At 45.9% G+C, this 26,679-nt stretch overlaps 1 protein-coding gene across 1 annotated transcript; it reads right to left on the reverse strand.

Annotated features, from left to right (window-relative positions):
* Nucleotides 1–1,296: 1,296 nt before the first annotated feature.
* Nucleotides 1,297–26,679, reverse strand: LOC123048706 (uncharacterized). Its single transcript, XM_044471750.1, has 4 exons — nt 26,073–26,679; nt 25,052–25,162; nt 16,213–16,500; nt 1,297–1,500 (listed from the first exon to the last, which is right to left on the reverse strand). The coding sequence occupies exons 1-4, from the start codon at nt 26,460–26,462 to the stop codon at nt 1,297–1,299; spliced, it is 993 nt and encodes a 330-aa protein (XP_044327685.1). The 5' UTR covers nt 26,463–26,679.

The following is a 26,679-nucleotide window of genomic DNA, read 5'->3' on the forward strand; positions in this document are numbered from 1 at the left end:
AAGAAGTGTCCAAGAAATCTTCAAGGGCAAGGCCCCTTTGTTCGTTCCTCCGGTGCCTCGCGAACCAAACCCGGTTATATACAAACCATGGCCCAATCCTCCTCAAGGTTGGGTAGCGTTGTCGGTCGCCGGCAACTTCGTCAAGGACACTGGAGAGGCTAGTGCAGGCATGGTCTTGAGGAATACAGACGGTTCAGTTATATTCTCAGCATATAGATACTTTTTCCAGTGCACAGACGTCCTTGAAGCTGAGATAAGTGCAGTCTTGGAAGGTCTCTCTCTGAGTATGGAGCGATCTGATCATTCCATTGTTATTCATTCAGAATCGTCGGTCGCCATTGCTGCCTTGACAGATGATTCACTTAATCGCTCTGCCTATGGACATTTGATGATAGAGATAAAGAAGCTCCTGGAGTTGCGTGGGTATGTTCCGCTGAAAATTAGTCCAAATCAAAATAGAGTTGCTACTGGTCTTGCTAATGTAGGGAGAACTGGAGGTAGAACCGCGTGTTGGTTGTACCATGTTCCCGACAATGTGGAGAGTTTTGTATTAGCGGACTGTAACACTATTTCAAAGGAATAAATACCCACTATTTTCCGCAAAAAAAAAGTGTGACACTAGAGAAAAGCAAACGTGTACTAGGCCGCATCGGCTTGGGTAGTGCGAGTTCTCGGGGTGACCAGAAATCATTGCGGGTGGCGCTAAGACATGGCTGGGTAGGGAGACATAGAAGAGAGGGGTAACATATGGTAAAATAAACAGGAGCTCATGATTATCATGCTTAGTAGCTAGGTTTGGTCGAGGGTTCGCTGGATACTGTAGTAGTTTGAACTGCTTTGGTTTTGTTAATGAAAATCGAAAGGGGAGCCCTTCTTTTATCAAAAATAAAAATAAAAAATGAGAGTGCACAGAGGAAATCCTCCATAACGTTTTTCTTTTTGTGAGAAAATTCCTCCATAACATTTAGGGTGTGGCTTGGTCTCAGTCGACTGCGATTTAATCAAATCTTAGTCATGTGACATAACATGCAAGAGAGAAAGAAAAAACTAAAAAGAAAATTTTGCACGGATCTTAATATAAGATCTCATGGATATAGTATCGACTGAGACTTAACGAAGTCTAAGTTGACTGAGACTTAGCAAGACTGTAACATTTAATCAATGCTTGATGTTCTATGTGTATTGTTCCATGGATGGCAATCGCACGAGCATACGGGCATTTGTATAGTGAATATCCTTGGGCTTACGAGTCAAGTATCACAGCTTAAAATCCTCAAAAAAAAAAAGTATCACCGCTTAAACAATCTCGTTGCTACCACGAGAAACACCATTTGCGGGAGTCGACGCCGTGTTCACGGAGCTCGTCACCGTGGTCCACCGATTTGCCGCCGCCTGCGCTGCCATGAGATGCTGGAACGGGTTCGCCGGCGGAGCAATGTCCTTCTCGCCCTCAAGCATCTTCACCACCACACCCATCGGTGGCCTCGCCTCCGGCTGCTGCTGCACGCACCAGAACGCCACCTCGCATATTCTATGCACCGTCTTCTCGTCTTGCTCGTCACAGCCCTCCACGACTTCCATTAGCTCGCCGCCATCCGCGAAGCTACGTTAGGGCCAGAGGGGGCCGTTGCCCCCCTCCCCCCCAGCCCAAACGATAGTTTTTCATTAATACATAGTAGTAGTCCCTGCATGCTATAGCTTGGCTTAGAGTTTGGCACATGCTTTTTTCGGTTAAAAACTTATATTACTCAAGCATCGCCGTACAATCCTTCTTAACACTAGTAGAAAACTGGGCTTTGGTCACAGGGCAATATTCACATTAGTCCCGGTTCAGTCACGAACCGGGACTAATGTGAGCATTGGTCCCGGTTTGTGCGGCCAGGGGCCTGCCGGGCCTCGTGGGGGCATTGGTCCCGGTACGTCCGGACCCGTTGGTCCCGATTGATGGGACAAACCGGGACCAATGGGCCACGCTCCTGGCCCACCACCCTTTAGTCCTGGTTCCTACCACAAACCAGGACTAAAGGGCTGGTCCTAGTTGCGGCTAGTGTTTAGTCCCACCTCGCCAACCGAAGGGCGCTCACACCAGTTTATAAGCCCGTCCCTCTATGCCTTGTTGAGCTTCTCTTAAAGTGAAAATAGATGCCCTTATACAGGGAATTTGACCTAAATTTACAGTAAATTTCTTTAATTTTCTCTATAAGCGCATCTATGTTATTTTTTATATTTATAAAATAAATAAACTTTAATAAAATAAATAAAACTAAATAAACCTTAATAAAATAAAATAAAATAAAATAAACTATAGTAACTACAATAAATAAACCTTAATAAATTAAGTAAAAATAGCAGCAGTAAAATAAATAAAAATAGCAGCAGTAAAATAAATAAAAATAAAATAATTAAAGTAAAATACATAAGTAATTAGAAATAAAATAAATAAGTTTTTTGTTGTAAGTAGAAACAAAACAAAACAAATAAAGCAAAAGAGAAAAAAAACAGAGAAAAAAATTATGCCACCTACTGGGCCACAACGGCCTGAATACGACTAGAAACCCATCCATGGGCCAGGATTCAGGCCCGCAGAAGGCCCAGTAGGCCCCACAGACAAAGAGAACAGTTAGGCCCGAAAGCCTGCAGTTGAGAGGAGTTCGAGAGGGTGGGCGCAGCAGCGCTTATAAACCACTCTCGAGCTCTCTCAACTAGCGAGGTGGGACTAAACTTTTGACGCGGGGCAGCACAAGGCCTTTGGTCCCGGTTGGTGCCACCAACCGGGACTAAAGGGGGCATTGGTCCCGGTTCGTGGCACCAACCGGGACCAAAGGCCTTTAGTCCCGGTTGGTGCCACGAACCAGGACCAAAGAGTTCCCTATATATACCCCATCGCCACAGCAGAGCACTCCACAGTGCTCTGTTTTTTTTGGCCGGCGAGGGGAGGGCATTTGGGTGCTCTAGCTCACCTCCTATGCACATGAGGTGTTCGATGAAATGTCTGAGCCACACTAGTTAATCTTTGTCCTCTCGAAACTCGACCTCCGAGCTCCATTTTCCCCGAGATTTGTCTAGGTTTAGCGGTCCGTCACGTCTCGTCCCCGTCTTCACCGTCGTCGATCGCCCGCGCCGATCTCGTCGCCAGCACCACCGTGGTGAGCCTCTTGTTCTTATCTTCTTTCTGAAAGGAAAAAAATTCTTACTTTAGATAGTTACTTGTCTAATTTTGTTACTTTTATTATTCCTTCTTATTACATAGTGCGATGGTTTTGGTATCCGCCCCCGTCGGCCCTCGTCCTGTCTATGATTCGGATGTGGTATATATTATCTTTTTATAACTATTTGGTTCATTTATTGTTTATGACAAATATACCGACCAACGTGACATAGATTTTATTTATCTAGGAGGTGGTTGAACCGGAAATTCTAACCGACCCTATTGTCGAGAGGTTAAATTTAGTTGAAGAAGAAAACAATTACTTGAAGGAAAAAATAAAAAAAATTGAGGAGGAGAAGATGATATTGGAGTTGCATGTTGCGGATGTCGTCGATGATCACAAGATCAAGATGGATGCAATGCGCTTGAAGATTAGAGAGATTAGAAAATATGCCATTCATACCGAGACTTGGTATCATTATGCCGTTGGATCAATTGTTACCTTGGTTGCGATTATGATCGCATTTGTTTTCGCATTGAAATGTTTTACATAGTTTCAATGTATGGTTTAATTAATTAGATGCTCTGGAGAGCTATATATATGTTGTTAGATGAGAACTATGTATGTACTTTGGTTCTAATGTGATGATGAACTTCTATTAATTTGGTCACTTAATTATCTATTCATGATGTTCTATAATAGTTTTTGACACACTTAATTATATATAATGCACGCAATGAACCGGCAATGGATGTACGGTGACAGACACACCTCCGAGTACATTAAGGGCGTGCATGATTTTCTCGAAGTGGCTGAGGCAAACAAGCAGAATGGTTTTATGTGTTGTCCATGCCCTATATGTGGGAATACGAAGTCTTACTCTGACCGGAAAATCCTTCACACCCACCTGCTTTACAAGGGTTTCATGCCACACTATAATGTTTGGACGAGGCACGGAGAAATAGGGGTTATGATGGAAGACGGCGAAGAAGAAAAGGACGATGACAACTATGTGCCCCCTGAATACGGTGATGCTGCAACGGGGGAAGCTGCTGAAGATCAAGAGGAACCAGACGATGTGCCCAATGATGCTGCAAGGGGGGAAGCTGCTGAAGATCAAGAGGAACCAGTGCCCGATGATGATGATCTCCGCCGGGTCATAGTCGATGCAAGGACGCAATGCGAAAGTCAAAAGGAGAAGTTGAAGTTCGATCGCATGTTAGAGGATCACAAAAAAGGGTTGTACCCCAATTGCGAAGATGGCAACACAAAGCTCAGTACCGTATTGGAATTGCTGCAGTGGAAGGCAGAGAATGCTGTTCCTGACAAAGGATTTGAGAAGCTATTGAAAATATTGAAGAAGAAGCTTCCAAAGGATAAGGAATTGCCCGACAGTACATACGCAGCAAAGAAGGTCGTATGCCCTCTAGGATTGGAGGTGCAGAAGATACATGCATGCCCTAATGACTGCATCCTCTACCGCGGTGCGTACAAGGATCTGAACGCATGCCCGGTATGCGGTGCATTGCGGTATAAGATCAGACGAGATGACCCTGGTGATGTTGACGGCGAGCCCCCAGGAAGAGGGTTCCTGCGAAGGTGATGTGGTATGCTCCTATAATACCACGGTTGAAACGTCTGTTCAGAAACAAAGAGCATGCCAAGTTGACGCGATGGCACAGTGAGGACCGTAAGAAAGACGGGAAGTTGAGAGCACCCGTTGACGGGTCGCAGTGGAGAAAAATCGAGAGAAAGTACTGGGCTGAGTTTGCAGCTGACCCAAGGAACGTATGGTTTGGTTTAAGCGCGGATGGCATTAATCCTTTTGGGGAGCAGAGCAGCAATCACAGCACCTGGCCCGTGACTCTATGTATGTATAACCTTCCTCCTTGGATGTGCATGAAGCGGAAGTTCATTATGATGCCAGTTCTCATCCAAGGCCCTAAGCAACCCGGCAACGACATTGATGTGTACCTAAGGCCATTAGTTGAAGAACTTTTACAGCTGTGGAATGGAAACGGTGTACGTACGTGGGATGAGCACAAATAGGAGGAATTTAACCTGCACGCGTTGCTGTTTGTAACCATCAACGATTGGCCCGCTCTCAGTAACCTTTCAGGACAGACAAACAAGGGATACCACGCATGCACACACTGTAGATGACACTGAAAGTATATACCTGGACAAAAGCAGGAAGAATGTGTACCTGGGCCATCGTCGATTTCTTCCGACCAACCATCAATGTCGAAAGAAAGGCAAGCATTTCAAAGGCGAGGTAGATCACCGGAAGAAGCCCGCCATGCGTACCGGTGATCACGTACTTGCTATGGTCAATGATTTACACATAATCTTTGGAAAGGGTCCCGTCGGACTAGCTGTTCCGAATGACGCTGAGGGACACGCACCCATGTGGAAGAAGAAATCTATATTTTGGGACCTACCCTACTGGAAAGAGCTAGAGGTCCGCTCTTCAATCGACATGATGCACGTGACGAAGAACCTTTGCGTGAACCTGCTAGGCTTCTTGGGCGTGTATGGGAAGACAAAAGATACACCTGAGGCACGGGAGGACCTGCAACGTTTGCACGAAAAAGACGGCATGCCTCCGAAGCAGTATGAAGGTCCTGCCAGCTACGCTCTTACGAAAGAAGAGAAAGAAATCTTCTTTGAATGCCTGCTTAGTATGAAGGTCCCGACTGGCTTCTCGTCGAATATAAAGGGAATAATAAATATGCCATAAACACACCCGCGGGCTTTTTCGTTCACACGGGGAATGACATTATCTTCTGGAAGGATCATTGGATGGATGGTATTCTGGCAGAAACACACCCGCGGGCTTTTTCGTTCGCCACCCAGGAGGATATTTCGGTTAGATATTTCTTGGGGGCCACGACTTTGCGCGAAACGTTTCATCTACCGCTTTCGGTACAGGCGCATGCAGAGACTAGAGATCTTCAACGTCTTGTACGTGACATTCAACTGCACGATAGCCTCTCGGGGAATGATAGCTGGAACTGCACTTGGATGACTCAGAAGTACTCGGCCAGCAAATACTACAACTTTTACTTCAGGGAGGTTCGGGCCCATCAAACTTATGCCTGGCTTTAGAAGTCCAAGGTTACAATGAAAATAAAGGTTTTTGGGTGGGTGCTTCTATCTGATAGACTTGACACCAGAAACATGCTAAAGCGAAGACACTACAACATTGGCAATGACTATACTTGTCCCCTCTGCGAGTCCAACGTGGAAGAAACACTTGAACATCTTTTCTTTGGTTGTGCTTTCAGCAAGGATTGCTGGTCTAATATTGCCATTTGCTGGAGTTCTCAGGGCTCACGATTGGATTGGATAAGCACAACTAAAACTGTATGGAACAAGCCAATGTTCATGGCAATATTTTTACAAGCTGCTTGGAGCATCTGGAAGGAACGAAATAATAAAGTCTTCAGAAGAATAGCACCCACAAAAACATCCTGGATCTCAAGATTAAAGGAAGACCTATCTCTCCTAACTCATAGGGTTGGAGATAAACACATCTCCTTTCTAACCTCCTTTGTAGCTACCCTTTGACTTGTTACTTTCCCACCCCAACCATCCCCAAAGGGGATGGCATGTACAGCTCCATATGTAAATCCCCCATTTATTAATTTAATTACACAGTAGGAGGCTCTCCTACTGTTTCAGGTGTCAAAAAAAATATGCCAGAGAAAAAGTTCCAGAACCTAAAGTCTCATGACTGCCACGTGATTATGACGCAACTGCTTCTGGTTGCATTGAGGGGGCTTCTACCGGAAAACGTCCGATTAGCCATTGTGAAGCTATGTGCATTCCTCAATGCAATCTCTCAGAAGGTGATCGATCCAGAAATCATACCAAGGCTAAGGAGTGATGTGGCGCAATGTCTTGTCAGTTTCGAGCTGGTGTTCCCACCATCCTTCTTCAATATCATGACGCACGTCCTAGTTCATCTAGTCGACGAGATTGTCATTCTGGGGCCCGTATTTCTACACAATATGTTCCCCTTTGAGAGGTTCATGGGAGTCCTAAAGAAATATGTCCGTAACCGCGCTAGGCCAGAAGGAAGCATCTCCATGGGCCATCAAACAGAGGATGTCATTGGGTTTTGTGTTGACTTCATTCTGGCCTTAAGAAGATAGGTCTCCCTAAATCGCGGTATGAGGGGAGACTGACTGGAAAAGGCACGCTTGGAGGGGGGGACTCAATAATATGCAGGGACGGATATTCTTGGTCTCAAGCACACTACACAGTTCTACAGAACTCTACCTTGGTGACCCCGTATGTCGATGAACACAAGAACAGTCTGCGCTCCAAACACCCGGAGCAGTGTGACGACTGGATTACATGTGAACACATCAAGACTTTCAGCAGTTGGTTGGAAACACGTCTCAGAGGTGACACCACTGTTTGTGATGAGTTGTACTCGTTGTCCAGGGGACCATCTTCGACTGTATTGACTTACAAAGGATACGAGATAAATGGGAATACATTTTACACGATCGCCCAAGATCAAAAGAGCACCAACCAAAACAGCGGTGTCCGCTTTGATGCAGCAACCGGGAGGGGAAAGGACACATATTATGGTTACATAATGGACATATGGGAACTTGACTACGGACATGATTTTAAGGTCCCTTTGTTTAAGTGCAAATGGGTCAATCTGTCAGGAGGCGGGGTACAGGTAGACCCACAGTACGGAATGACAACAGTGGATCTGAACAATCTTGGGTACACTGACGAACCGTTCGTCCTAGCCAATGATGTGGCACAGGTTATCTATGTGAAGGACATGTCTACCAGACCGAGGAAAAGAAAAGATAAGGAAGCGAATACATCATACGATGAGCCAAAGCGCCACATAGTTCTTTCAGGAAAAAGGGACATTGTGGGAGTGAAGGGCAAGACAGACATGTCCGAAGATTATGAAAAGATTCATGAAATTCCTCCCTTCAAAGTCAAGGCTGACCCAAGCATCCTGATAAACGATGAAGATTATCCATGGTTACGGCGCAATAAGCAAATGACACAAGCGAAGAAAAAGTGAAGACTTTCTCCCGCAACTATTATGATGATACCATGCCAACTTTGTAATAGACGAGTATGATACCATTGTCCGTTTTGTACAAGAAGTGCTTCTAGTTTTTGCCGTAACCCTCTCAACTTTCTTGCACATGCTATGTGGATGAAATGATGATACCATGCCAACTTTCAACCTTTTCAGAGTTCATTTGAAATGCTTTTCAATTTTAGGGTCTTATAGCTCAAAATAATTAGTAAATGCATGAAAAATAACAGGCCAAAAATTAAAAATTATGCCACCTACTGGGCCACCACGGCCTGAATACGATTAGAAACCCATCCATGGGCCAGGATTCAGGCCCGCAGAAGGCGCAGTAGGCCCACAGGCATGTACAGAGAGGTTAGGCCCGTAAGCCTGCTTTAGAGAGGAGCTCGACAGCTCAGGCGCACCGCACCTTATAAACAGGTGCGGCTCTCTCTTAGCTAGCGAGGTGGGACTAAACTCACCACCACGCCGCTGTGCAAGGCCATTGGTCCCGGTTGGTGGCACGAACCGGGACCAATTCCACCCTTTGGTCCCTGTTGGTGCCACGAACCGGTACTAATGAGGCTGTGGCCCCACGAGCACCTTTAGTACGTGTTCGTGGCACGAACCGGTACTAGAGTTTCTTACTAAGCAGTTTTTTAGTCCCACCTCGCTAGCTGAGAGGCACTAGGAGCGGTTTAAAGCCCTGAGTGCAGAGACGATGAAGAAGAGGCGCAATGCTCACGTTGCTTAGCTTCAAGCCTTGAGGAATAAGGTAGACTGCATCGAGCTATGTGCAGTGCAGTCTACACTATTCCGAAAGGCTTGAAGCAAATCAACGAGCATTGCGCCTCTTTTTTATTTTTAATAAGTTTTTTGTTGTAAGTAGAAACAAAACAAAATAAATAAAGCAAAAAAGAAAACAAAAAACTAAATACAGCAAAAAAAATTCATAAAGAACTTTTTTTGATATAAACTTAAATAGCAAAAAGAATTATCATAAAGTAAAATAAATAAGTAATTAGAAACAAAATAAAATAAAATAAATAAGTTTTTTGTTGTAAGTAGAAACAAAACAAAATAAATAAAGCAAAAAAGAAAACAAAAAAACTAAATACAGCAAAAAAAATTGTTGGGGCGCTGCCCGCTTGGCCTTCCAACCCTCAGGTTTGCAAATATAGGCCCAGAAGGGCTAGGAGGCTAAACGGGCAGCGCGCCAAAGTTAGGCCCAGAAGCCTGCTATAGAGAGGAGTTCGAAACAGTAGCCGCGCCGCGGCTTTTAAACTGGTGCGGGCGCCCCTCGGCTAGCGAGGTGGGACTAAACTTTTGGCCGCGATGCGGGCAGCAAGAGGCCTTTGGTCCCGGTTCGTGGCACCAACTGGGACCAATGCCCCCCCTTTAGTCCCGGTTGGTGCCACCAACCGGGACCAAAGGCCGCCGCTTCCCGCCCTTTGCGCCGCAAAAAAAATTGTTGGGGCACTGTCCGCTGGGCCCTCCAACCCTCGGGTTTGCAAATACAGGCCCAGAAGGGCTAGAGGGCTCAATGGGCAGCGCGCCAAAGTTAGGCCCAGAAGCCTGCTATAGAGAGGAGTTCGAGACAGCAGCCGCAGCGGGGCTTATAAACCACCCCAAGCCCTTCTCAACTAGCGAGGTGGGACTAAACTTTTCGCCGCGACGCGGGCAGCAAGAGGCCTTTGGTCCCGGTTGGTGGCACCAACCGGGACTAAAGGGGGGCATTGGTCCCGGTTGGTGCCACCAACCGGGACCAAAGGCCGCCGCTTCCCGCCCTTTGCGCTGCTGAAAAGGGACCTTTGGTCCCGGTTGGTGGCACCAACCGGGACTAAAGGGTGGCATTGGTCCCGGTTGGTGCCACGAACCGGGACCAATGCCCTTGCTATTTAACCAAGACTTGTGAAAATTTCACATCTCCCTCGCCTCCCTCGCCAGTTGCCCCCGCCGCCAGGCTGCCCAAATCGCTCGCGCGCTCCTCGTCGCCGTCGCCGCCGCCGGCCGCCATCCCCGTCTCCCCGTGCCCCTGCCCCGCGCCCGAGCCCACGCCGGCCGCCGCCCCGTGCCCCTGCCCCGTCCCCGAGCACGCACGGCCGCGCCCCTGCGCCCCGGCCCGCCCCCACCATTGTCGTCGTCGCCGGCGCCCGCCCCCACTGCCGCCCCTGCCTCGACGCCGCCCCTCCTCCCCGTTCGGTCCGGCTCCGGCGACCCCCTTTCCTCCCTGTCCCCTCGATCCTCTTCACATAATTTTTTTTCATATAATTTTTTTTCATATGCATATGTTGATTATATGGATGGATGGATGATGTATATGTTCATTATATGGATGGATGGATGATGTATGCTATTTTTTCATATAATTTTTTTAGGCAGATTTTTAGAATTTTTTTGTGTATGTATGTTATGTTTATATGTATGTATGTATGTTCATATGTATGTATGTTTATATGCAAAGCATATGCAAAGAAAATGTATGAATGGTCATACGCAAAGAAAAATGTACGTATGGTCATATGCAAAGAAAATGTATGTATGTATGTTCATATGAAAGAAAAATGTATGTATGTATGTTCATATGCATATGCAAAGAAAATGTATGTTCATATATATGATGATATGTTCATATAAAAAGGAAAATAAGAAGAGGAAGAAAGGAGAAGAAGAGGAGAGGAAGAAGAGGAGAAATAAATAAGAAGAGGAAAAAAGAAGAGGAGAAGAAGAAAGGAATAGAAGAGAAGAAGAAAAAATAGAAAACATTCTATTTTTTCTTCTTCTCTCCTCTAAATTCTATTTTTTTCTTCTTCTCTTCTATTCCTTTCTTCTTCTCCTCCTTTTTTTTCCTTTTTTTTTCTTCGATCTTCTCCTCTATTCCTTTTCTTCTTCTCCTCTTTTTATTTCTTCTTCGTTTTCTTATGTTTTATCGGGTCTGTCGTCGTCGATATACCCCTCTCTCGATAACTTCAACACGAGGGGGGGTCGATATACCCCCTCCCCGCCGATAATATTATTTTCCCATGTACGTATGTCGTCGTTGTCGATATAACCCCCTCCCGATAACTTCAACACGTGGGGGGGGGTCGATATACCCCCTCCCCGATAACATTATTTTCCCATGTATGTATGTCGTCGTTGTCGATATATATAACTCCCTCCCAGATAACTTCGACATGATGGACGGTCGATATTTATACCCCCTCTCGACCGTGATAACTTATACCACGGGAGCACCCCCCGGCCCTCTCACTCGACCAAAACTCTCGAGGACACCCAAACCCTAGAAAAAAACGATGTCGGTCTCCTACCCCCTCCCGCCGCGCCCCTACCCTTGAAGCGTTGCCTAGGCCACCCCAAACCCGGAATAAGCTAGGTCTACGTTTGCACTAATATATCCACCTGCTGTCATGTTTGTGTAATAATTGCCATGTTGTAATATTTGCAGAAACAATGGAGCACGGACGAGACGAGCAAGCAGAAGAGGTGTTGGGGGACATAATCTTAGCCGGAGGTGATATCTTGTCGTATCTTAACGACAATGATGGTCTGGAAGAACAGGATGAAGAAGCAGGCTACGGTGATCGAAGAGTGGAGGAGGAAAGACATGATTATGATGGCTCCGGTGACCCAATGCTGGTGCAAGAAGGAGCCCGTGGTGACGGCTCCGGTGACCGAACAGAGTCCGGCCAGGTAAATATATTAGTTAAGCCTGTGCTGACTAGCTAATTGATGCATTCATTGTTTTGGTATGTACACATATTAATTAACACTCGTCTTTCTTCTTTTTTCTAGCCCTCCGGATCGAGCACAACTGCGGTAAAGAGACGAGGCCCGAAGAGAAAGTTGCGCTCGGATGAAAGGTTTGAGATCACAGCAATCGCGCGCGACGGCCAACCGATTGAACCCATCCGGACAAAGGATGCATTTGCTGCTCAGTGCGGGGTTCTAGTTAGGGACAAGATCCCGATCAGCATCCACCAATGGTATAAGCCTAAGAAGGAAGACCCTGAGGTGTCTTATGTCAATGATATGCAGAAAGATGATCTTTGGACTGAGCTGAAGGCAAATTTCACCCTACCGCCAGAGGAGGATCCGGAGAAGCCAGTTATAGAGCAATTAATCAAGTCTCATGCTCTTAAGAAGATGGCAGACCTATTCAGGAGGTGGAAGAATGAGCTGAAAACGTTTGTCGACAAAGAAGAGACACCAGAATTCATCGGCCGGTATGAGAAGATCAGAGATCACTGGCCCGCATTTGTGGCCCACAAGACATCGGAAAAGAGTAAGAAGATGTCAGCGACAAACAAGAAGAATGCTGCAAAGAAGAAGCTTCACCATCGCACGGGGTCAGGTGGCTACCTCAAAGCCCGACCTAAGTGGGCCAAGGCTGAGAATGATCTGCTTGAAAAAGGGATCGAACCACAGACAATGAACTGGACAGACCGTTGCCGGACTTGGTTCTTCGGGGCTGGCGGAACCTTGGACCCTGTATCAGGGAGGTGCGTTTGGACGAACGAGCTTTTGAGAATACCAGTCAAGAAGATTCAGCAATATATCGATGCAGCGCAGGAAGGGACGTTCGTTCCAGACAGAGAGAACGACGAGCTCACAATGGCCCTCGGGAATCCTGAGCACCCTGGACGGACACGAGGCACGCCAGGCTCCGTTCCGTGGAAGGCTGGTTTTCCGGACGCGGGCGGTTACAAAAGCCAGGAGAGGAGGAAAAAAGTGGAGCAGATCCAAATTCAGAAGCTGCACGAAAGGGTTCAAGCGCTAGAGGAACGAGACGGCAATCGACATGCCGAAACTGCCCCCGAAGCTACACCGCCATCTCAGCGGAGAAGCAGCGTGGCTTCCACCGAGCTGCTTCAGCTGGAGCATGCGGCTCCTGCTAGCTACCCCGTGGATGCTATCACGGAGTCTCAACATTGCCACCTTATGGCGGAATGGCAGAACTTCAAAGTCAAGGCGGCTGTTGGCTCTGTTTTACCTCCTGAACCCGGCGCAACCTACCACTGCCGGCCGATTCCAGAAGGATATGCTAGGGTGATGGTGGATGAAATAACGGAGGGATTTGAGGAGCTCCAGCTTGACCACCCTACCGGTGAAGGGGAGACTCGGCTGGGTTCTGCTCTGAAGACTCCATGCCTATGGCGGAAGGAGCTCATCAAGCTTCCGAACTGGACGGCTCCGGCGAGTAAGGGCACTCCGCCTCCTCCTCCGCCTCCTCCTCCGGCGAGTGATCAGGGCACTCAGCCTCCTTCTCCGGCGCGTGGCGGCACTCCGCCTCCTTCTCCGCCAGCGCCGGCGCGCCAGAGCAGCCAGCCTCCTCCTTCTCCGCCTCGTCAGCAAGGGCGGAAGAGACCCGCCGCCGCTGCGGCTGCTCCGGCGCGTCGTAGTCCTTCTCCTCCGCCTCGTAAGCAAGGAAAGAAGACAGCCGCAGCCGCTCCGTCTGCTCTGCCGGCGTCTAGCAGTACAGCTGCCAGAGGCGGGAGGCAATACAGATTCGGTCCTTCTCTGAAGACTCCAGAGAAGTTACCATACGAGAGGACCGAGGAGGAAACCAGGAAGATCGTGCGAGCCGAAGTGACAAACTTCTTTGAAGGGGTGAAAGCAAAGAAACATCCACCTCCGGAGGAGAAGGTAGATCCGGTGAAAGCAAAGCGCACTCTGGCTGCCCTGACAAAACCACCAAAGTCTCCGCCGAGAGGCAACTATGAGCGCATTCTTGCAAAGACATATGCCGAAGCGGAGCGGTCGGGAAGTACTGTCAGTGATCAAAGGTTAAAAGAACGACGAGCTGGGAAAAAAATTGCCCAGCTCGGCGAACAAGCGAACCAATCGTGCCCCCCGCTCAAGGTGTCAAAAGACATCGTCGCTAATGATCCGAGTATGGTGCCCGGTTATAGCAATCTTGGAGATTACCTGCCCGACGATGTACATTATGAAATCATGGAGGTGGACGAACACAAATACCATTACGGGAAGCCTCTCGTCAAAGATGAAAGATCTCTAACAACGATGATGCGAAGACTACATGATTGGTACATGAAAACCTGCAGAGAGTCTGATGGGATGGATACTTTGACGCTGAGAGTTAAACCGGAGCATGACCTCGTTGGAATTGATCTGCTGAATGTTCCATTTGAGGATTTCTTCCAGTTTTACAATCAAAAGGCCCTCGATAAAACAACGATCACTTGCTACTGTCTGTAAGTAGTACTACTTCTGTCATTAAGTCTCTCTATATAGGTCAGCTCTTTCATTGCATGTATTTATAATTATCCTCACTATATTATGCAGATTGAAGATCGCCGAATTGAAGAAAAGACAAATCGGTGATATTGGGTTCATTAACACAAATCTCATAGATGCATATACGGTTGAAAAACATCCCAAAGAAGCCGAGGCCAACTTGCTACAATCGTTGGTATTAAATCAAAACAAAGATATAATACTCTTTCCTTACAACTTCAAGTGAGTGTTACTGTCTTGTGCATATTCGGTTTCCCTTATTAGTCCAGGTTATGGTAATGTAATTGATGACTTATGCATGCATGCGCAGCTTCCACTATATTCTCCTAGAGATTAAGCTTGAGCAGGGAGTAGTAACCGTCTTAGACTCGAGACGAAAAGATCCCCAGGACTATGCGAACATGACTCAAATGCTCGAGAAGTAAGTTAAATCGATCATTATCCACCATATCAGCAACTTTGTTCATTTCCTGATATCAAGTAATTGTTTTCTTTGTCTGGCAGGGTTTGGAGAAAATTCACCTCAAAAGCTCCGGGACTGCCGAAGAAGCTGCAATTTAATCACCCGAAAGTAAGTACTATAGTAGCATGTTCCGCGCATCTCCTAGTGATTCAAGCGCTAGTTTCATCAATACCATTTAGCATGCTTGCTTATCAGTTTGATTGACCTCTATTTCTTGTAAAGTGGTTGTGGCAGGAACCCGGGAATAATTACTGTGGATACTACGTTTGCGAGTCCATCCGCTACACGACCTGTGAGCGGGGCTACACTGAAGAACAATATGAAGTGCGTAAGCAATAATATTCACAATTTTATTTTATTACCATCATTTGTGTTGAGTTTCATTTATTCATATATATATATGTATTGACCCCCTTCTTCAAATTAGATGTTTCGGAAGCGGGATGAACTCCTAGCACCAGATCGTATGCGAGGAATTCAAGAGGAATTGGCGGCATTCTTCCTTGACCACGTGATCGCTGAAAACGGAGAATACTATGTGGACCCTGTGTTCCTACAATTTAATTAGGAGATTGTATTGTAAGAGATAATTATTGTATATATGTAGCCGGTAGTGTCGGATAGATATACGAGAACTTGTTGTTCGACCAATATCTCGGAGAAGGAGAGGTGGTCGATATCACTTCTCTCTGTATGCATATGTTCATGACGATCTTCTGTTTCCTTCATTTGATTACTAGCTAGCGTGTCTACTCCTCTCCATACGTATATAGTACGTAGCGTCGACCAAGCACGGAGATAAGAGAGGACACTTCTCTCTATTAATTAGCTAGCTAACACAATATATGAAACACCTAAATTAACCCCCCAAAACCCCTAAACCACCCCCTTTCAAAAAAAAACAAAAACCTCAGCTCCTGCCAGCTGCTGACGCGTGGATGCCTATTGGTCCCGGTTGGTGACACCAACCGGGACAAAAGGCCCTACCTATTGGTCCCGGTTGGTGGCACCAACCGGGACCAAAGGCCCCCCTGCCTGGGCTGGCAGCAGCGGCCACGTGGAGGACCTTCTGTCCCGGTTCGTGTAAGAACCGGGACTAAAGGGTTAGGGCTTTAGTAACGACCCTTTAGTCCCGGTTCGAGAACCGGGACAAAAGGCCCTTACAAACCGGGGTAAAAGCCCCTTTTCCTACTAGTGTGAATGACTTCTTGGAGGCCAAAGCCCAACCAAACTACAGTTCTACTACCAGTTCTAGCAAATTTAGCTAGGAAATCACTTACATAGTTTTGACCACGATTGATATGAGTAATATGAGTCATACGAAGAGACTTCAAATGCATGATCTCCTGCACCAGCGCCGCATAAACAGACCTGTTCACGCCACTGTCATTCAACATGTTCACCGCTAGTATCGAATCCATTTCAATGCAAATTGGGAGATCCGAACGCTGAATGGCTAGAGATAAACCCTCCATGCATGCACTTATTTCTGCTTCTAAGGCATCTCGACATGAGAAGTGTTCCCTGCAGGATGAATAGATGATATTGCCGCGTGAAGGAAATATGCCCTAGAGGCAATAATAAAGTATTATATATTTCCTTATATCATGATAAATGTTTATTATTCATGCTAGAATTGTATTAACCGGAAACATAATACATGTGTGAATACATAGACAAACAGAGTGTCACTAGTATGCTTCTACTTGACTAGCTCGTTAATCAAAGATGGTTATGTTTCCTAGCCATAGACATGAGTTGTCATTTGATTAACGAGATCACCTCATTACGAGAATGACGTGATTGACTTGACCCATTCCGTTAGCTTAGCACTTGATCGTTTAGTATGTTGCTATTGCTTTCTTCATGACTTATACATGTTCCTATGACTATGAGATTATGCAACTCCCGTTTACCGGAGGAACACTTTGTGTGCTACCAAACGTCACAACGTAAATGGGTGATTATAAAGGTGCTCTACAGGTGTCTCCAAAGGTACTTGTTGGGTTGGCGTATTTCGAGATTAGGATTTGTCACTCCGATTGTCGGAGAGGTATCTCTGGGCCCACTCGGTAATGCACATCACTATAAGCCTTGCAAGCATTGTGACTAATAAGTTAGTTGCGGGATGATGTGTTACGGAACGAGTAAAGAGACTTGCCGGTAACGAGATTGAACTAGGTATCGAGATACCGACGATCAAATCTCGGGCAAGTAACATACCGGTGACAAAGGGAACAACGTATGTTGTTATGCGGTCTGACTGATAAAGATTTTCGTAGAATATGTGGGAGCCAATATGGGCATCCAGGTCCCGCTATTGGTTATTGACCGGAGGCGTGTCTCGGTCATGTCTACATAGTTCTCGAACCCGTAGGGTCCGCACGCTTAACGTTACGATGACAATTTTATTGAGTTTTGATGTACCGAAGGAGTTCGGAGTCCCGGATGAGATCGGGGATATGACGAGGAGTCTCGAAATGGTCGAGACGTAAAGATCGATATATTGGACGACTATATTCGGACTTCGGAAAGGCTCCGAGTGATTCGGGTATTTTTTGGAGTACCGGAGAGTTACGGGAATTCGTATTGGGCCTTAATGGGCCATACTGGAAAGGAGAGAAAGGCCTCAAAAGGTGGCCGCACCCCTCCCCATGGTCTGGTCCGAATTGGACTAGGGAAGGGGGGCGCACCCTTCCTTCTTTCTCCTTCCCCCTTCCCTTCTCCTACTCCCACAAGGAAAGGAGGAGTCCTACTCCCGGTGGGAGTAGGACTCCCCCCTATGGCGCGCCTCTCCCCTTGGCCGGCTGCCTCCCCCTTGCTCCTTTATATACGGGGGCAGGGGGGCACCCCGGAGACACAACAATTGATCCTTGAGATCTCTTAGCCGTGTGCGGTGCCCCCTTCCACCATATTACACCTCGATAATACCGTTGCGGAGCTTAGGCGAAGCCCTGCGTCGGTGGAACATCATCATCGTCACCACGCCGTCGTGCTGACGAAACTCTCCCTCAACACTCGGCTGGATCGGAGTTCGAGGGACGTCATCGAGCTAAACGTGTGTAGAACTCGGAGGTGCCGTACGTTCGGTACTTGATCGGTCGGATCGTGAAGACGTACGACTACATCAACCGCGTTGTGATAACGCTTCCGCTGTCGGTCTACGAGGGTACGTGGACAACACTCTCCCCTCTCGTTGCTATGCATCACCATGATCTTGCGTGTGCGTAGGAATTTTTTTGAAATTACTACGTTCCCCAACAGTGGCATCCGAGCCTGGTTTTATGCGTTGATGCTATGCACGAGTAGAACACAAGTGAGTTGTGGGCGATATAAGTCATACTGCTTACCAACATGTCATACTTTGGTTCAGCGGTATTGTGAGATGAAGCGGCCCGGACCGACATTACGCGTACGCTTACGCGAGACTGGTTTCACCGTTCGGAGCACTCGTTGCTTAAAGGTGACTGGCGGGTGTCTGTCTCTCTCACTTTAGTTGAACCGAGTGTGGCTACGCCCGGTCCTTGCGAAGGTTAAAACAGCACCAACTTGACAAACTATCGTTGTGGTTTTGATGCGTAGGTAAGAACGGTTCTTGCTAAGCCCGTAGCAGCCACGTAAAACTTGCAACAACAAAGTAGAGGACGTCTAACTTGTTTTTGCAGGGCATGTTGTGATGTGATATGGTCAAGACATGATGTGATATAATGTGTTGTATGAGATGATCATGTTTTGTAACCGAGTTATCGACAACTGGCAGGAGCCATATGGTTGTCGCTTTATTGTATGAGATGCAATCGCCATGTAATAGTTTAACTTTATCACTAAGCGGTAGCTATAGTCGTAAAAGCAATAAGTTGGCGAGACGACAATGATGCTACGATGGAGATCAAGGTGTCGCGCCGGTGACGATGGTGATCATGACGGTGCTTCGGAGATGGAGATCACAAGCACGGTGCTTCGGAGATGGAGATCACAAGCACAAGATGATGATGGCCATATCATATCACTTATATTGATTGCATGTGATGTTAATCCTTTATGCATCTTATCTTGCTTTGATTGACGGTAGCATTATAAGATGATCTCTCACTAAAATTTCAAGATAAAAGTGTTCTCCCTGAGTATGCACCGTTGCAAAAGTTCTTCGTGCTGAGACACCACGTGTTAATCGGATGTGATAGGCTCTACGTTCAAATACAACGGGTGCAAAACAGTTGCACACGCGGAATACTCAGGTTAAACTTGACGAGCCTAGCATATACAGATATGGCCTCGGAACACAGAGACCGAAAGGTTGAGCGTGAATCATATAGTAGATATGATCAACATAGTGATGTTCACCATTGAAACTACTCCATCTCACGTGTTAATCGGACATGGTTTAGTTGCTTTGGATCACGTAATCACTTAGATGATTAGAGGGATGTCTATCTAAGTGGGAGTTCTTAAGTAATATGATTAATTGAACTTAAATTTATCATGAACTTAGTCCTGATAGTATTTTGCAAATTATGTTGTAGATCAATAGCTCGCGTTGTTGCTTCCCTGTGTTTATTTTTGATATGTTCCTAGAGAAAAATTATGTTGAAAGATGTTAGTAGCAAAGATGCGGATTGGATCCGTGATCTGAGGATTATCCTCATTGCTGCACAGAAAAATTATGTCCTTGATGCACCGCTAGGTGACAGACCTATTGCAGGAGCAGATGCAGACGTTATGAACGTTTGGCTAGCTCAATATGATGACTATTTGATAGTTTAGTGCACCATGCTTAACGGCTTAGAATCGGGACTTCAAAGACGTTTTGAACGTCATGGACCATATTAGATGTTCCAGGAGTTGAAGTTAATATTTCAAGCAAATACCCGAGTTGAGAGATATGAAGTCTCCAACAAGTTCTATAGCTAAAAGATGGAGGAGAATCGCTCAACTAGTGAGCATGTGCTCAGATTGTCTGGGTACTACAATCGCTTGAATCAAGTGGGAGTTAATCTTCCAGATAAAATAGTGATTGACAGAATTCTCTAGTCACCATCACCAAGTTAGTAGAACTTCGTGATGAACTATAGTATGTAAGGGATGACGAAAATAATTCCCGAGCTCTTCGCGATGCTGAAATCGACGAAGGTAGAAATCAAGAAAGAGCATCAAGTGTTGATGGTTAACAAGATCACTAGTTTCAAGAAAAGGGCAAAGGGATAGAAGGGGAACTTCAAAAGAACGGCAAGCAAGTTGCTGCTCAAGTGAAGAAGCCTAAGTCTGGTCCTAAGCCTGAGACTAAGTGCTTCTACTGCAAAGGGACTGTTCACTGGAAGCGGAACTACCCCAAGTATTTGGTGGATAAGAAGGATGGCAAAGTGAACAAAGGTATATTGGATATACATGTTATTGATGTGTACTTACTAGTGTTTATAGCAACCCCTCAGTATTTGATACTGGTTCAGTTGCTAAAGAGTAGTAACTCGAAAACGGGAGTTGCAGAATAAACAGAAACTAGTAAAAGGCGAGGTGACGATGTGTGTTGGAAGTGGTTCCAAGATTGATATGATCATCATCGCACACTCCCTGTACTTTCGGGATTAGTGTTGAAACTAAATAAGTGTTATTTGGTGTTTGCGTTGAGCATGAATATGATTTGATCATGTTTATTGCAATACGGTTATTCATTTAAATTAGAGAACAATTGTTGTTCTGTTTACATGAATAAAACCTTCTATGGTCATACACACCAACGAAAATGGTTTGTTGGATCTCGATCGTAGTGATACACATATTCATAATATTGAAGCCAAAAGATGCAAAGTTAATAATGATAGTGCAACTTATTTGTGGCACTGCCGTTTAGGTCATATTGGTGTAAAGCGCATGAAGAAACTCCATACTGATGGAATTTTGGAATCACTTGATCATGAATCACTTGATACTTGCGAACCGTGCCTCATGGGCAAGATGACTAAAACGCCGTTCTCCGGAACTATGGAGAGAGCAACAGATTTGTTGGAAATCATACATACAGATGTATGTGGTCCGATGAATGTTGAGGCTCGTGGCGGATATCGTTATTTTCTCACCTTCACAGATGATTTAAGCAGATATGGGTATATCTACTTAATGAAACATAAGTCTGAAACATTTGAAAAGTTCAAAGAATTTCAGAGTGAAGTTGAAAATCATCGTAACAAGAAAATAAAGTTTCTACGATCAGATCGTGGAGGAGAATATTTGAGTTACGAGTTTGGTCTTCAATTAAAACAATGTGGAATAGTTTCACAAATTCTTGCCACCTGGAACACCACAGCATAATGGTGTGTCCGAACGTCATAAACGTGCTTTATTAGATATGGTGCGATCTATGATGTCTCTTACCGATCTACCACTATCGTTTTGGGGTTATGCATTAGAGACAGCTGCATTCACGTTAAAAAGGGCACCATCTAAATCCGTTGAGATGACACCTTATGAACTGTGGTTTGGCAAGAAACCAAAGTTGTCGTTTCTTAAAGTTTGGGGCTGCGATGCTTATGTGAAGAAACTTCATCCTGATAAGCTCAAACCCAAATCGGAGAAATGTGTCTTCATAGGATACCCAAAGGAGACAGTTGGGTACGCCTTCTATCACAGATCCGAAGGCAAGACATTTGTTGCTAAGAATGGATCCTTTCTAGAGAAAGAGTTTCTCTCGAAAGAAGTGAGTGGGAGGAAAGTAAAACTTGATGAGGTAACTGTACCTGCTCCCTTATTGGAAAGTAGTTCATCACAGAAATCTGTTCCTGTGACTCCTACACCAATTAGTGAGGAAGTTAATGATGATGATCATGTAACTTCAGATCAAGTTACTACCAAACCTCGTAGGTAAACCAGAGTAAGATCCGCACCAGAGTGGTACGGTAATCCTGTTCTGGATGTTATGTTACTAGACCATGACGAACCTACGAACTATGAAGAAGCGATGGTGAGCCCAGATTCCGCAAAATGGCTTGAAGCCATGAAATCTGAGATGAGATCCATGTATGAAGAACAAAGTATGGACTTTGGTTGACTTGCCCGATGATCGGCGAGCCATTGAGATTAAATGGATCTTCAAGAAGAAGACTGACGCTGATGGTAATGTTACTGTCTATAAAGCTCGACTTGTTGCGAAAGGTTTTCGACAAGTTCAAGGGATTGACTACGATGAGACCTTCTCACCCGTAGCGATGCTTAAGTCTGTCCGAATCATGTTAGCAATTGCCGCATTTTATGATTATGAAATTTGGCAAATGGATGTCAAAACTGCATTCCTGAATGGATTTCTGGAAGAAGAGTTGTATATGATGCAACCAGAAGGTTTTGTCGATCCAAAGGGAGCTAACAAAGTGTGCAAGCTCCAGCGATCCATTTATGGACTGGTGCAAGCCTCTCGGAGTTGGAATGAACGCTTTGATAGTGTGATCAAAGCATTTGATTTTATACAGACTTTTGGAGAACCCTGTATTTACAAGAAAGTGAGTGGGAGCACTACAGCATTTCTGATAAGTATATGTGAATGACATATTGTTGATCGGAAATAATGTAGAATTATTCTGCAAAGCATAAAGGAGTGTTTGAAAGGAGTTTTTCAAAAGAAAGACCTCCGTGAAGCTGCTTACATATTGAGCATCAAGATCTATAGAGATAGATCAAGACGCTTGATAAGTTTATTCAATGAGTACATACCTTAACAAGATTTTGAAGTGGTTCAAAATGGAACAGTCAAAGAAAGATTTTCTTACCTGTGTTACAAGGTGTGAAATTGAGTATGACTCAAAGCCTGACCACGGCAGAAGATAGAAAAAGAATGAAAGTCATTCCCTATGCCTTGGCCATAGGTTCTATAAAGTATGCCATGCTGTGTACCAGATCTATTGTATACCCTACACTAATTTTGGCAAGGGAGTACAATAGTGATCTAGGAGTAGATCACTGGACAGCGGTCAAAATTATCCTTAGTGGAATAAGGATATGTTTCTCGATTATGGAAGTGACAAAAAGGTTCGTCGTAAAGGGTTACATCGATACAAGTTTTGACACTAAATCTAGATGACTCTAAGTCTCGGTCTAGATACATATTGAAAGTGGAAGCAATTAGCTAGAGTAGCGCCGTGCAGAGCATTGTAGACATAGAAATTTGCAAAATACTTACGGATCTGAATGTGGCAGACCCGTTGACTAAAATTATCTCACAATCAAAACATGATCACACCTTAGTACTCTTTGGGTGTTAATCGCATAGCGATGTGAACTAGATTATTGACTCTAGTAAACCCTTTGAGTGTTGGTCACATAGAGATGTGAACTATGGGTGTTAATCACATGGTGATGTGAATTATTGATGTTAAATCACATGGCGATGTGAACTAGATTATTGACTCTAGTGCAAGTGGGAGACTGAAGGAAATATGCCCTAGAGGCAATAATAAAGTATTATATATTTCCTTATATCATGATAAATGTTTATTATTCATGCTAGAATTGTATTAACCGGAAACATAATACATGTGTGAATACATAGACAAACAGAGTGTCACTAGTATGCCTCTACTTGACTAGCTCGTTAATCAAAGATGGTTATGTTTCCTAGCCATAGACATGAGTTGTCATTTGATTAACGAGATCACCTCATTACGAGAATGACATGATTGACTTGACCCATTCCGTTAGTTTAGCACTTGATCGTTTAGTATGTTGCTATTGCTTTCTTCATGACTTATACATGTTCCTATGACTATGAGATTATGCAACTCCCGTTTACCGGAGGAACACTTTGTGTGCTACCAAACGTCACAACGTAAATGGGTGATTATAAAGGTGCTCTACAGGTGTCTCCAAAGGTACTTGTTGGGTTGGCGTATTTCGAGATTAGGATTTGTCACTCCGATTGTCGGAGAGGTATCTCTGGGCCCACTCGGTAATGCACATCACTATAAGCCTTGCAAGCATTGTGACTAATGAGTTAGTTGCGGGATGATGTGTTACGGAACGAGTAAAGAGACTTGCCGGTAACGAGATTGAACTAGGTATCGAGATACCGACGATCAAATCTCGGGCAAGTAACATACCGGTGACAAAGGGAACAACGTATGTTGTTATGCGGTCTGACCGATAAAGATTTTCGTAGAATATGTGGGAGCCAATATGGGCATCCAGGTCCCGCTATTGGTTATTGACCGGAGACGTGTCTCGGTCATGTCTACATAGTTCTCGAACCCGTAGGGTCCGCACGCTTAACGTTACGATGACAGTTTTATTGAGTTTTGATGTACCGAAGGAGTTCGGAGTCCCGGATGAGATCGGGGATATGACGAGGAGTCTCGAAATGGTCGAGACGTAAAGATCGATATATTGGACGACTATATTCGGACTTCGGAAAGGTTCCGAGTGATTCGGGTATTTTTCGGAGTACCGGAGAGTTACGGGAATTCGTATTGGGCCTTAATGGGCCATACGGGAAAGGAGAGAAAGGCCTCAAAAGGTGGCCGCACCCCTCCCCATGGTCTGGTCCGAATTGGACTAGGGAAGGGGGGCGCACCCTTTCTTCTTTCTCCTTCCCCCTTCCCTTCTCCTACTCCCACAAGGAAAGGAGGAGTCCTACTCCCGGTGGGAGTAGGACTCCCCCCTATGGCGCGCCTCTCCCCTTGGCCGGTTGCCTCCCCCTTGCTCCTTTATATACGGGGGCAGGGGGGCACCCCAGAGACACAACAATTGATCCTTGAGATCTCTTAGCCGTGTGCGGTGCCCCCTTCCACCATATTACACCTCGATAATACCGTTGCGGAGCTTAGGCGAAGCCCTGCGTCGGTGGAACATCATCATCGTCACCACGCCGTCGTGCTGACGAAACTCTCCCTCAACACTCGGCTGGATCGGAGTTCGAGGGACGTCATCGAGCTGAACGTGTGTAGAACTCGGAGGTGCCGTACGTTCGGTACTTGATCGGTCGGATCGTGAAGACGTACGACTACATCAACCGCGTTGTGATAACGCTTCCGCTGTCGGTCTACGAGGGTACGTGGACAACACTCTCCCCTCTCGTTGCTATGCATCACCATGATCTTGCGTGTGCGTAGGATTTTTTTTGAAATTACTACGTTCCCCAACACCGCGATCATCACGAAGCACCATACCAGCTCCAGCTTTACCGTCCTCCGTCCGTATTAAGTTTGACCCAACCAACGGGTGGAGGAGACCACTTTGTAGGATGTGTACCATCTGATATTTCATACGTACATTTCACAACTGGAGCATAAGATAATACAACTTTACCTTTCACAGGATCACAACTATAGTCTTGGGCCATTGCGATCAAGGAGTCCATGTAACTGCAAAAAAACGTCTACATGTATCCATCGGTGGTGGGGTCTTGTTGTGTGTCACCTCATTACGGTTACGCCAAATTCTCCAAAAGGTAAACAACATGGTTCGTCGAATATCTCCCAATGAATACAAGACATCCAGTAGCCATTCTACACCAGTGTTAATTACTTCCTTAAGATTCGGCAAGCGCCACACTTCCCTCATACAGTCCCAGAGCTGGACTGCTAGTGGACATGGGCATAGTGCATGGAAACTATCCTCCGGTTCAGTACCACAAACAGGACAAACATCTGAAGTTTCTAGTCCAAGGCACCATGCACCAACAAACACGCACCAGCTGACCAGCTCGGCTGCTTCTCTAACAAACACGCAGCTTTCTCTAACAAACGGCTGCTTCGTTTTGCAAGGGTACATAACATTCAAATCTGCATGCACAAATTTTTGGATGACTTTTGTGTGTTGCTACGAATTTTTGAATTATTTTAATGCATCATGGTTTATCTCCATTTTACTATACATGCATGAATGGAATAATATATTTTTAAAAGTTCTACGGCTTGGGCAGTTGGGCTCCTCTATTACAATACATTGGTAAGTGTGCCAGCTCACTAGACTAAAAAAATAGGAGCCTTCCCAGGCCTATGAGTAGCCCCTCGAGAGATGGATTAAGTCAAACAATACAAAATCAAAGAAATTTGAATACTGACAGGGCTCGGATCCACACGAAAGTTGTATTAGATCGGACGGTGGCGAGCGTAGGTTCGGGTGAGCCATGGTCCTAAATCTCATCTCTTAGCGCGCGCACGTCGGCGTCGTAGCAGAAGCCGAGCCTGACCAGGTTGATGTGGTGCGTCCTCCCGATGGTGCCCACCTCCGCCATGAACTGCTCCTGCGAGGTCCTGTCGTCTTGGCCCGGGTGGAGGCGCTTCACGGCGACCGCGAGGCCGTTGGGCAGCATGCCCATGTAGACGGCGCCGAGTCGGGTGGAATAGTTGTCTGTGAAGCCCGAGAGCTGCTGCGGGGTGAACCGGATGGGCTTCTCCCCGGCGATCTCTTTGAGGAACCTCTCCACGGTTGCGTCCCGTATCTGGGAGTCTGGCACCACCGCGTAGAGCGCCATGCTCCCCGGCAAAGCCGCTGCAGGGACGGGGGTCGTGTTCAATGGCGGAGCTATGTACAAACCTGAGGGGGCCATGGCCCCCCAGCCCAAAGTAGATTCATTTTTTATTTACTACTAGTGCCCCTGCAGTCTGCCTCAGTCCCATGTTCTGATGCATGCATACCCATCAGCTTCACACATGCATAGCTCGTCTGCTCCCCAACCATTGCTACTCAGGCGCTTGGCAGCTCCATCTCATTCGGCACGACTGATGCCACACTAGTTCGACGCTCACTCTCGAAGAGCTCCACCT

The sequence above is a fragment of the Triticum aestivum genome, chromosome 2D (assembly GCF_018294505.1).
Source record: "Triticum aestivum cultivar Chinese Spring chromosome 2D, IWGSC CS RefSeq v2.1, whole genome shotgun sequence".
Lineage (NCBI taxonomy): Eukaryota > Viridiplantae > Streptophyta > Magnoliopsida > Poales > Poaceae > Triticum > Triticum aestivum.

Coding starts and splice junctions, on each gene's coding strand:
- LOC123048706 (XM_044471750.1), bottom strand. CDS start 26,462: ATGGCCCCCTCAGGTTTGTACATAGCTCCGCCATTGAACACGACCCCC. Junction 16,501..25,051: donor TGCTTCGTGATGATCGCGGT/GTTGGGGAACGT, acceptor TATTGCCTCTAG/GGCATATTTCCTTCACGCGG. Junction 1,501..16,212: donor TCAATCGTGGTCAAAACTAT/GTAAGTGATTTC, acceptor TGGTGCGTGCAG/CAGCAGCCGGAGGCGAGGCC.